Source organism: Aulonocara stuartgranti, assembly GCF_965226115.1.
Source record: "Aulonocara stuartgranti genome assembly, chromosome: 8".
In the NCBI taxonomy this organism is placed as follows: Eukaryota; Metazoa; Chordata; class Actinopteri; order Cichliformes; family Cichlidae; genus Aulonocara; species Aulonocara stuartgranti.
The window spans coordinates 3,126,749-3,140,062 of NC_138959.1; the positions used below are offsets into that span (position 1 = coordinate 3,126,749).

A 13,314-nucleotide genomic window follows, 5' to 3' on the forward strand; every position below is an offset into this window, starting at 1 on the left:
ACCCTGGCCACCATGCAGAAAGACAAGAGAATTTCCCCACAAGGATCAATGAAGAATTACATTTCATTATTATTTCATTGAGTTTGCCTTTGAATCGCCACGAGACGTTAAAATCATCACAGCTCTTTTTACACACAGCTGGTATGACACACGCCCAAATCCAAAGGGATGAATGTTTAACTTTCTGTTCTGCTCTAATTTGTTTTGTGAGAAAACTAAAGCACATTAAACATCAGACTTTTGGCTCCTGATGTTCCTGCAGTCAGTGAATTATCGGAGCCCTTACTTTGAACAACTTCTCCAAATATTTCATCCTATCATCTCAAATTTTTGCCATTAAGAGATCATAAAACTTCTTTTTAACATTCTGAGAAAATCAAACACATCTTAAGTTTTATTATCATCAGGCAAACACCATCAACAGGAGCACTCTCTTTGTTCTCTCACCCAGTGTCGTGTCCACTTTGTGCAATGTTGTTTCTCACACAAGCACAGCTGTGGTCAAAAGCCACAGAGCAAGTCCAACATGCCAAGATACCTCCACAAGAAGCTGGTGATCAGGGTGATAAGTCAACCCACTGTTCTCACATAAAAGAGGCAGAGGAGTGAAAATATTTGAGAAATTAAAAGCAACTCTGAGGCAGTTAAACAATAAAACGTGCCATACTTCACCCAGTGTGTGTGTGTGTGTGTGTGTGTGTGTGTGTGTGTGTGTGTGTGTGCTATGAATCCTTGTGCACTTTAAGTGGTTTTGGTGGTCAGTAAGGCTGGAGAACTGCTGCATAAATGCCAGAAAAGAAAGCTGGCCGTGTAAGCTAACAGACTTATCTGTATCACTACCTGATCCTTAAGGCAAGAGAGGATCTGACTATAATTAAATTGAGGTTTTACTTAAATTAAGCTTTTCCTTTTGTCACGGTCCCTGGGTCTTGGATCCGGGGTTCTGAGTTTTGGTGGATTACACATCTGTTGTTGTGAAGGGATTATAAGAAGGCTTTAGTCTTCTGTTGTTATTTGACGTTTTTGTTGTTTTATGCATTTTGTTCCTTCCTTTGGTTTTGTTGAAGATCGATTCTGTTCCTCCATTTCCTGTTTTATTTTGGCAGTCTCTTTTTCTTTTGTGCATTGTGCTGAGTGTAACCTCCCCTTTCCTGTTATGCCTGATTTGTTCCCGCTGTATTTCGTGGCTGATTCTTCTCATTATTACCCGATGTATATTTATTGTCCGAGTCTCCCCTTGTCTGTTGTTGTGTCCTCTCTCATGGTGTGTGTGTTTTCTGAATCCATGTTTTCCACTCTTTTGTTTCCCAGCTCTTGCCCTCTATTCATGTATGCTTTTTATTATTGCAGGTAACAGCATTAAAGATGCCTTTTGAATTTGTTCCTGCATCCCGAGTCCACATTCTGCCTGCTACACGCACAGCTTAGAATCATGTTTTAGGATTATAGAATCATATTAAGGCTTGTAAAATAATGCAACGTGGCTACAATTGTTTGCAGAAGCAGGAAAGCTGGCAAAGAATAGAGCTTGTCCTAAAAATCTTTGTTTTTCACGACTGAATTCTCATGAGAAAAACACTGAGACATCAGACAATCTCATTTTCCATTTAAACGACTAGTCTCTTATTTTGAACCTGCTCTGGGGCCAGTTAGGTCTGCAGCATTTGTTACCATTGTGAATGCAGCCTGTTAAGAAATGAGCACCTCCCTAATTCTAAATAAATAAATAAAATAACCCTGGGTTAAATCTGAAATTCCATTGCTAAACCCAAGATCCTGCAGATCTGTAGCACAGGCCTATTGAGATAGACGTGAAATAATCCCTATAAGATTCTGGTTGCAGTGTTTGAGACACTGATCCACAGTCTTTGCAAAATCTTATAGTCTATAACTAAAAACTCTGGCTTATGCAGCGCTGTCTTTAGATGTGAGAGACTGCCAGATCTTAACCTTTTGTGCTCTTTTTAAGGTACAGAAGCTTAACTGTGCAGCAGGTTCAGCAGTTACAATGCAATGTCCACAATATGTTGGACATATTTCAGATGTACAGTGTTTACAAGCCGCCGTGGTAAAAAGGATTCAGGGTTCAGACAATGGTAAACAGCCTGGCTGTTGCTGACGGCATCTTTATGTTGCATCGAGCTATTAACGTATCAGTGCTGAGAGCACATTTTCGACTAATGCAACCCAAGAATTTCTAAAACAAGTAGAGTTTGACAGGAATTCACCTTAAATCACAACAGCTGGATCTTAATTTGAACCGAGGTGGAGACACGTGCGTAGGAGGCTGTTTGTTTCCGTCTAGAAAAATAGTTTGTGTGCAATCAGAAGCGATTATTCTTCAGACGAACACACACATGCACGCACAAACACAAAGAAGCTCTCTGAGTGCAAAAGCTATTAGTAATCAGAGGCATGTTTGCTGCAGCCTCACTTAAGACACTCCGGGTCTTTCAGTACAGAAATGATTTTTTTAACAAGCTGCTCTGCAGAAACTGAAAACACAACTGGAAAAAAAGCAGCTTGTGCTTGCAAAGACTCACACAGTCCTTTCATCTCTTCACATCAGTGTGAGTACTGGAGAGCTGTTCCTAACAGGAGGTTTTAAGGTGCAGATCAGAGGAGGAAGCTTTTAGAGGCTTTTCAATTGCTGTAAATAGCATGAATTTAAATTATAATCATAGCTTTGTACCTTGCACTTCTGTAGGTTGCCACCAGTTTGAGCTTCCCCTTCCATCAAAGCTTCAACATCAGCTGCTCGATCACATTTAATCCCTGATTTTTGGATGCAACCTAGTTTTTTCCTCAGTGTGAAGATCAAAGATCAACACACGCCCTCCTCGACCAACTCCTGTCATACATCTTCGAGTCAACAACCCCTCTCAACTGGGTTTTACCTGCTCCTCTGGCTCCCTGCCTGCGTCCTCCAGCAGCTCGACCTGGTTGTTTAGTGATAGCCTGTAGAGATGAAGGTCTGCTGGGGGTTTCAAACACGCCTTGTCCTGCTTCCCCTTCTGTTTTGTGTCCATGTAATTAGAGCGTGCTGCTGTATGCGTAGCCAAGAGCCCACTGAGAAATATGAAATGGATAACCTGGGGCCCGGGAAACGAGCCAGCGCTGCCAGTAAAAATCACCCACACCATCATCAGCAAGCCCTGCCTTTACTGGGCTGTGATGTCATCCCTGTATCCGCCCTCTTACACAACGGTCATCACAGGGAGAGCCTTCTCTCTTTCACTTTGTCCTTCTATAATCATATTTGCTTTGACATTTCTATTTCTCAGCTACATCAGGCAGCTTCTGCAGTTGATTTTTCCCTTATTTAAAAAAAAGCTACATTTTTAACTGCATTTGAAACATTACGCAAAGAAAAGGAAAAACAAAAAGGAACACAACAGCTAATCTATCAAGACATAAAAAATTGGATGAGGCCCCCTAAAACAGCAGCTGCTAAAATGCTTCAAAAGCCAGAATCTAAAACCAGTGGGCCAAGTCCATCTTTAATATACAGTCTGTACCTCTGAGGTAAAGACAGGTAGATTTACTATAAATTATTGAGAGTCAGCATTTCCCAAATCTACATGACAAATTGGTCTATTGGTTGAAAAATCTCTCAGTTTTCCTTTGACATTATTTTAGACAAGGGATGTCAAACTCATTTTAATCCATGCGGCACATAAATGCAGCTCAAACTGATGCAAGGTACATTAGAGCAGTAACCCAGTTTGCAAGTATTTACATTTAAGGCCAATCAAATTCACCTATAGCCAAGATTTTCTTTTTAAAAGAAGCTGACAGCACAGGTCCAAGTCAAATACAATATATTGTGTATACACTACAATACACATGATAAATAGTCTGGGATAAGATGGGATAAACTTAGAAATGTAGAGTTTCTGCAGCTAAACAAAAAATCTTTTTTACGTCTCTATGATTCAAACCACCTGCCTACATCTACTGTAGAAATATTTCTAATTATCCATTGTTTTCACTTTTTGAGTAATTAATGTCATCACTTATCTATATATATACTTTGCAAAGTAGTTACTTTGGGTTCTGGCTCCTGGGCCAGCTTTGTTTCTATATGTTGGTCCCACATGAAAGAGTCTGATACACCTTGGTCACAACATAGCACTCTAAATTATAAAACCATATGGGGAAGATGCATTTGCATCACAACTGACAACTCAAAATATAAGCATTAAATTCAGCACTTTTATAGGCACAACACACAAACAGGTCATGACTCATATTCTTGAGCAAATGGGACTCTGACAATACAGAGTTGTTTTCTCATTTAGTGACCTGGTACAAACCGAATGCTGCAGAGGCTAAATGTTGGAATGGGGGAAGAGGGATTTATGCAATTCAGATAATGTGTTTTGAAAAGGGCAGGAGGGCATTATGAAACCATTGTAGCCACTGCAAGGAAGGCGGCGGGGATGCACTTAAGCATATTTGGCGAATAGCAAAGGGAAGACAACAGACATGCGCATTAGACTTATGGCTCACAGAAGGCTTTATGTTCAAAAAAGCGGTCCAAAAACTGAAAGTGCTGTTGTAGACAGTAGGAATAAATTCATGTATTATTCACAGGTGGACAGAAAAAAAATGGGAATGCTACAGATTGCTGCCTCCTGGTTGCCATAGAAACCACCGAAATGACAGGCCAGCAGTTGCTTACGCTGAATCATAAAAAAGGAAGCATTTTGGTTTCCGGTGATTTCTGATTATTTCATCGTTATGTGAGGTAATCTGCCTCCGTTCATTGTCTCCCATAATCCTCTCCTTTGTCAGCATTAATTGGATAAGTCCAGCTAGCCTACTCCTCCTCTCCCTGCTCCAATTAGGAGGAAGCCTCTGCTCCTCAGCTCCCACAATTGCTTTTCACCTTTCAACTTCCCTACCCCCTTTCACCTTTCCACCCAGATCGCCTTTGAACTGTTCAGCTGTCCTGAGGTTTTGGATGGAGGCAAATATTAGAGCTGTGTGTGTAGAGGTTTTAAAAATAGGCATCGTTTACACGCTGGAGCCACAATTTCTCATTAAATCGCTTTTTCCCTCCCAATGCAAGGACACACAATCGCAGGTGGGGATATCACATCGTTTCTATAGAATATAATGATGTGCATTCAGCAATGATAACATGTACTCGCTTTGTCAGTGCTTTAAGGAGCATTCTTAAATAAAAGCACAGTGTCTGCGTCGGCTCACCTGAGCTGAAATGGGAGCTGAGAGCAAAGCCGGGGCTGAAAAACCCTGAAGACATCATCATCAGGAGAGCCAGCATCTTCACAGCCGGCGTGGCAATGACCGAAAGAGAAAGCAAATGCAGGACTCGGAGGAAAGCAAATTAGGCGACACTATTTCTCGAGCATGGCTTCATTTCTCCCTTCCGAAGCGGACCTATGTCATTTCGCAACGCGCCCCTCCATTCCTCCTCTTATCGGTGTGATTTAAGACAGATGCGGGCAGAGACGCAGTCCTCCTTCAATATAAAGTCACCACAATCTGAGGACTTTTTCAAAAAATATTTAAAAATAATAATAAAATAATAATAAAAATTCTCCCGACCTCCAAAATCTAGTTTTTCCTTCACCTCTGCAAAAGTACTGTTAACTTGATCCTGATTTGTGGATTGTGGCTCTCCTTTTCTTTTCTTCTTTCTTTTTTGGCTGCTCAGTTTCCCGACACCTGGATGCCGTTCACATCACCTGAGAGCTCCCAGCGAACATCTCACACAATGACACCTCTGCAAAATAAATAAAAACGGGACAAACGTTCAGTTTTCTGTCAGAGCTGCCGGAGCTATCCGAGGTGCTGACAGCGAGAGCGCCATCTTGCTCGGTAATGCACCCAAAGAGAATTTATGGAGCGTTTTTGCGCCCTGTCTGCAAAAAGGGGGGAGGTGGGCTAGGGAGACTGTGGATAGGCTACTGTGCTGCTTGAGCAAGTTCAGCTGACTGACATATACAGTACTGAAGTGAAGGATCGGCAGCGAGAAACGTTTGTTTTTCCTGCTAAAAAGACAATTTGCCATTACTGACGTAAAGGCCGCACCTTCATTTCTATTTTTTCTTCTATGGTGTTACTATATTTGTGTTATGCTTGTAGAAACAGAGCCCGCAGCAGTGTCTTTCCCTGGATGAGTAAAATGATAGCCATTTAGAAAATCTCCCATGAACAGGCTGTGATGTAATGCAGGAAAAAGGCACACAGCAGGACTTGGCTCTCAGGACTATCCCCGCTCTAATCCTGCTGTTCATACATGTTGGATGAGGCCCCCTCCCCCCACCCCACAGCATTCAGCCTCAGCCAATCCCCCCATCCTCCTCTCCTCTCATCAGATTGGATTCCTTGCACCAGAGGGAGTTAACTTTTTTTTTCCTTGTGTATCTTACATCCTTACTATGATTGTAATGCTTCACCCACGCTGGGCCACAGAGATGTCACAGGCTGAGCTGCCAAAGAAAGAAAAGGGATAAATATAATGGCTCAAAGCACAAACACAAACTCTCTGTTAGGTTTTCTATCACTGTAGCTGTGCACCCTGCTCTTTGTTGCATGGATGAATTGTTATGCAATATATAGTTTATTATTAATAGATATCTAGTCCTGGTGAATATCCCTACTTGAAGTGCCAGAAACACAGAGAGCAACGCAAAAATCACCAGTGCTGTGTAAGTAAGAATTGTTTCTGGGTGACAAATTCAATTCAGTTTCATTCAAAACTATACATGTTCACAACTACACTCACCTCAAGGTGCTCTGTATAGTAAGGTAAAGACTGTGAGAGAAAATATAAAAATCAGATGATCTCCTATGAGAAAACACTTGACAACAGTGGGAAGAAAGAACTCCCTGAACAGGAAGAGGCCTTCAACAGGGGCTAGCTAGATGGTGAGGGGAAATAAGAAGAGGAAAGGGAGTAAAGGAAGACAAAACACAAGTACTCAGTGCATGAGTGCATGTTACCGAACAGCTTGAGAATATAGCAGCACAACACGCTCACCTGATCCAGAGTTTATGCCTGTCTCCTGAATCCAGACCTGAAGCTTCAGCCTGTCATTCTACTTTTAGAAACTCAGGTAAGGCTGCAGTGTGAGAGCAAAGTGCTCTGTTGGGATGATGTGGGACGATGAAGTCTTGAGACATTAAGGGGCCTGATTAAGGGAGAAATACATCTCAACAAATGCTCATTTCTAAAAGCCTGCATTTTATTTCCCTCTTGTTGCCCTTTCAGCTGCCCGTGGGTTTCCTCACTGATCAGATTACTTTGCAGCCGGTATGTCCTGAAGGGCCATTTTCATCTTACATTCTTCTTTGTTCTGCAGATCCCAAAATAGTCTAACCCTAACCCTGTTATAATGCCCACTGAAGCACTGAGATGTTTTATATAAAAACCTCTAATGCATGAGAGTCCTGCATTCACAGTTTTACTGGTGTGCAAAAACCATTAGCTGCAAAACATACTCAAGCATCAAGAGTGAAAGTGCCCCTCAAGCAGGCAAAAAGCACATTTCCTAAGGTGAAGGCTATTTTAATCACCTCTTATCATGCTGGGTTTTTTAATCAATGTTATGGTTAAGTAACCACACCTGTAGAAAAATACATTACTCTTTTATTTTTATTTAATTGAGCAGAATCTGATATTTAGATAGCTGACACCTAGATAGGCAGGCAGAGATAGACCGAATAATAAAAAAAGTGAATCCTACAATAAATAAACAACATAGTAAAAGTACCTCAGGTGCATATTGAGAACTAGATTCAGTTTTAGTGCTTTAGGGTCAAGAACATGCCCCAAAGCTATAACCAAAGTCACACCTGTGCACTCTGAGAATGAACAGCATACATTTGTTAAGTCTGTGAAATTGTACTGGAGGCTTTACGATAATGACGTGGGTTCAGTCAAACATATTGTTTCCTTGGGCTTTCAGTTGAGGTTTACTGTGGAGGTCATACTCAAACATTCCTCTCTCTCTTACAGCATGTCTCAAAAGTACATATCCTCAGCTGGGTTCTGTAGCTGTGGAGGATCAGCGGCTTTGCTCTGAGCCCCTCCTGAATGCCTGAGCTCCTGATCCCATCTCTGAGTCCAGACAGCCTTCAGAAGAAGCTCATTCTCATTCTTCTAGTCACTACACACAGCTTGTGGTCACAGATGAGAGTGGGGATGCAAATCAGCAGCTTGGCCTTCACACTCAGCTCTTTCTTCAGCACAACAGATCAGGCTACCAAACTAGACGCCCACTGGCTCTTGGTAGTACCTCAAAATTCTGTCCATCAAAAGTTATAAACACAGGGCAGCTCTAGCAGAGTCCAGCAACCACCGACAATGAGTGTGGCCTATTGCTGACAATCCAAACCCTGATCTCCCTGCAGCTGTACAGGCACCAAACAGTCCCTGACAGCGGACCTGATACCCCATCCTCCCAAAGGAGCTTCAACTAAGGCCATATGCCTAAGTAGACAGTCAGGGGGTGAAGAACAAATAGCTTCTCTAGTGCCCCGCCTTGGTCTACCAGTCCAGACTGTGTTGATGGTGGTAAATTAATATTGTGCAAAAATTAATCTGTGGAGGCTTAAAAATGATATTTGCTGAAGAACTGACTTTCTATAGCCTTTAAATTAAGTTAGATCTATAAGTTTATTGGTATTTTATGAAGTACTAGATGTGATTTCTCTGTGTGTACCTGTGTACTGAGACAGTGAAAGCAGAGGAAGGCAAGGAGAGGACGGCATGTGGAAGATGAAGGAGAGTCTATATTTTCCTATTTTTGGATATTTGATTTCTCTGACAGGAATATTCCTTCTAAGTCTTTTCACTTCTTCTCCGCCTCCTCCTCTTCCTCTTGTTTCACTGTTTCATCACGTCATATTCGACTCACTGATACATTGTGTTGCATGTCTGCGGTTTCCCTGGAAACAGAAAGGAGAGGATAAGATGGATTTCTGAAATGCCAGCAGAGAAGACAGTGCTTCCCTCTTACTTAACATTTACACCAAGTGGGAAGAGCTTGAGGTGAGCTGCGCTGAATCTTTGTACCTTTATGTATTTTTCTTGTCAGCTAATTACACCCAAAGCATTATGCAAATCAACCTGCATGTATTTTGTGGCAGGTAAAGCAGAATTACACTGATGGAATTTAAAAAGCAATTCACCCCTGACACCACGTCCACCTTCATCCTCACCCCACAATTCAGAGCTGTCCCAGGGGGGCAATGAGGGTGGATCGCAGTGGCCCCGGGCCTTAACAGCCTTAACAGCTCCCTCTGGAGATCCTGAGTTACTGCTTTCTGCTTTCACTCTGTGGGGCCTGTAAAGAGCATCTGCTCCAACAAGCTTGTAACAACAACTTAGAAATATTCGATCAAATAGAATATTCTAGTAGATTATATTGTGTTGACTGGAAATATTTTATGAATTCCTGCCTCTCTCTTAAAAACCCATCAGAGAAGTGTTGAATACATTTGAAAGAGCATGTTGGTCAGACCGTTGCTGTGTTTAATGGTGTCTGATGGAATGACATTTAGGTGTGGTTATAAAGACTCTGCTATCATCAAGGTTTAGTCTTCAGTAAAGCATTAATTATCTGCTAATATATAAACATAAGCACATCCCTAACCAAAGACCAAAAAAAGCTGGAGGTGCGAGGCTGTAAAATGGGACGGTCTAGCCTTCACGTTTGCGTCGCCAGCTGTCTCGGTGGAGTTTGATAAACTCAGTCTGCTCTTTGCTCACTAAAATATAACAGGACATTGGAGTAAATTCTCGACCATCTCACACTTCTGTTTAATCAATTTTCTGCTTGATGCTGTGTGAAAACCAAAACTTTAATCTCAGCCAAACTCAGGAACAAATAAAACACTGAAAAAAGCCAAACAGCAACATTTTTAAGTGATCTAAGTGACTTATATATCCATGTTTAACCTGAGTAGCGAAAGACTGCAGGGGGTCTGAAAACGATTTGCCGGAATTCCGGTGTTCTCGCCGGGTCTAGTGAGCCTCGACCACCCGGCCAGCGATCAAGCTGGTGGGTAACAGACGTCTCTGAAAACGTCAGAGCACTTTTGCAAATATGCGATGTCTCGATAAATCGAGCAGATATTTGAAGTTTACACACCCACATTCTCGCCTGAAAATATGCTAAAAGTTTATTTTGCAACCCAGTAAGAGTAATAAGAGTAATATTAAAACTAAGTAGCTGCCGCCATTGTTGGAAACTGGAATTGGCTGGGCCGTGCTGTGAATTCTGGGATAGGTTGGGCCACGAAGGATGCACCTGACCCATCCTTAAAATCCGGGGAAATGAAGGATCCATTTGTCGACCACATTTGGAGTGGCCCTTGAATTGGGACAGCCTTCGTCGCCTAGCTGTGACATAATCAGCCTTCATATGTTGCCTCCGAAGGATGCAGACCCTGAATTGGGACACAGCTCTGGTCTCCTGTCCAAATATGTCGGATACTGTCGGGTTCTTGGCTCCCAGAACCCAACATGGCAGTAGCCAAAACACCAAAACAGAGTCCAGAACCAATGGATGACATCAATGAATGTTCAGTGAGGTCACATGGCTGCCCCAATAATGAGTGTCCAACAGGAAACCTGGCTGGCACCATATCTGGTCCATAAACAAGAGAAGTACAGCTTGGGGGTGGTGCTGAACTTTAGCCCCAGCTGATATAGATCCACTTTCAAAGAAGCTTTAAAAACAATCATGGTGGTCACATCCACCTTTTATATACAGTCTTTCATATTAATGCCCATCTTCCAGGTAGGAGTGCAGCCAGTGAAGTTCTTTCTTGAAACAAAAGTTCAGTTGCAGTTTTTGACAGCATGCATCGTTGTCAGCTACGAAAAACACAGAACAACTCACAGGATTTAATATTTAATATGACACAAACAGTTTCCAGGAGAAAGGGTCTCCAATTGGCAGAACAATTAAATTAAATACAAAAAAATTATCTTTGACGCTATGAAAAAAAAAATCTCTACATCTCATCTGAATATGCAGATCTGCTAAGCAAGCAGAACAGTTGACTTAGCACATTGTATCCCATAATCCCATATTGTACAGGATTCACATGCTTACATGCTGCTCACATTCAGTATATGTTGCTAACTCATGTATAGTGGTTTGAAGTGCATGTTTTGTTTTGTTTTTACCCACAATATTTTCAGATCATCAAACAAATGTAAATATTAGACAAAGATGAAAAAGATTAAAAAATTCAAACCTACATGGCCCTGTGTGAAAAAGTGATTGGTGATCCTGGATCACCATAAATGATTGTTCTATTGTAGAACCCAAGTGTGCTTCAGCCTGAGGTCACGAATGGTTGAACCACAGCAAGTCCAAGACCTGAGGCATCAAAACTGCCCTGGACCATCACACTACCACCACCACATTTTACTGTTTGTTTGATGTTCCTTTTCTGGAATGCTATGATATTTTTACTCCAGATATGACACACACCTTCCAAAAAGTTCAGATTTTGTGAGTATTTTCCCCAATAGTCTTGGGGATCATTAAGATGTTTTGACAAAACCGAGCTGTTGTGCTCCTTTTGTTCAGCACTGGTTTTTGTCTTGGAACTCTGCCTTACAGGCCAGTCTCTTTCTTATTGTAAATCATGAACTCTGACCTTAACTGAAGCAAAGGAGGCCTGCAGTTCTTTGGATGTCATTCTCTGGTCACTTGTGACCCCTTGGATTAGTTGGCGCTGCGCTCTTGGGGTAATTTTGGTTGCCCACTCCTGGGAAGGTTCATCACTGCTCCATGTTTTCATCATGACTCACACTTTGGTTCACTGGAGTCCCACAGCTTTGGAAATGACTTTATAACTTTTTCCAGACTGAAAGATGTCAGTTACTTTGTTTCTCATTTGTTCCTGAATTCTCTTGGATTGAAACATAACATCATGCTTTTGAGGATTATTTGTTCTACTCCACTTTGTCAGGCAGGTCCTATTTAAGAGTTCCCTTGATTGAGAACAGGTGCGGCAGTAATGAGGCCTGGGTGTGGCTAGAGAAACTGAGCTCAGCTTTCATACACCAGAGTTTATTTATGTTATAATAACATGCATTTTGTGTTTACTTGTGTTGTCTTTGTCTAATATTTACATTTATTTTATGATCTAAACATTTAGGTGTGGCAAACATATAAAAATAGGAAATCAGAAAGGAGGCAAACACTTTTTGACACTATATTTGTTGTTTCCTTATTATTTCACATATAAATCCTCCACATTCCTTATTTGGAGGATCAGTTTTTCTATAAATTGTGATTTTTTTATCAGAGTTTTTCCACTTTCTTAAATGTGTGCTTAAATCAGCGCTGTTATTCTCAAGGTTCTAAAATGCATGAGCAAATATATTGAAGACTAATTAATTACGAAGTCTAAATGTTTGTTCGTGAGCATCTGCTTGGGTGGTGGAGTTACCCCTACGTCCTGCAGGCAGGAACAATGCCCATGGGGAAGGAAAATGATTAAGGCACAAACTCCAGCAACAAACTCTGCAGGGAGAAACAGGAGCAGCGCATTGTGCTGACTGCCAGGAAACAGATAACGCCCTAAATGAGTGTGTTACAGTGATTCTAACAGCACCCTTTTATGTTGCTCCTGGATGCAGCAGATTGTTAATTTGTGGAATTATATTAGAAAAAAGAGTCATTTTGCTTGTTTACAAGCTAAGACCCCTGCTGGCTGCCCCACAGCCTGTTTCTCCATCTAACAAAGGCACTGAACCGTTTTGTTTTGACTCCTAAAAGGAAGAGTTTCCTTCTGCAACTTTGTCTCAGAGTTTTCCCATTTAGAGAAATTTACATATCTGCAAACCATTTTACAGACAATGCTTTGTTGTATCTTGACCGTCTCTCTGCTCATCTTCCTTCCCAGCCATTTCTGAATGCACAATAAAAAGTATAAAACATTAAACCTCCTGCAGTGTGTAAGGCAACAAGTCAGTGGTTAGAAATGTATCACTTCCTGAAAGTTAGAAAGAAGTAAATCTTTACAGGAGCTTCCTGTGTGCACTGATTGGTTTCATCATGAAATCTCAACCGTGCTTCCTTCCATTGCTCCAATCAAATCAATCAGCCTCGTCCTTCCTATCTGACATGGTTCACAGAAAGGTGTGACTCTCCCCCACATCAGATCTGCTCCTAACATCCTCTTTCAATAGGATGTACAGTATATCAAGGCGATCACGGTAAGACTCAACAACATATTCTGCAATAAAAATGACTCCAAAAAGGACTCTTTGGCATTGTATGTGTTAAAATCTAATGAGCACTGGGAACATTTCAT

General features: G+C 41.5%; 1 protein-coding gene across 1 annotated transcript in view; it reads right to left on the bottom strand.

Annotated features, from left to right (window-relative positions):
* The window catches only part of aatkb (apoptosis-associated tyrosine kinase b), a 69,972-nt gene extending 64,171 nt beyond the window's left edge, over positions 1-5,801 (bottom strand). Inside the window, exon 1 of the mRNA XM_082544410.1 lies at positions 5,215-5,801. Within this exon, the coding sequence (XP_082400536.1) occupies positions 5,215-5,290 (76 nt within the window). The 5' untranslated portion in view covers positions 5,291-5,801. The remainder of the gene's footprint in view (positions 1-5,214) is intronic.
* Positions 5,802-13,314: the final 7,513 nt, after the last annotated feature.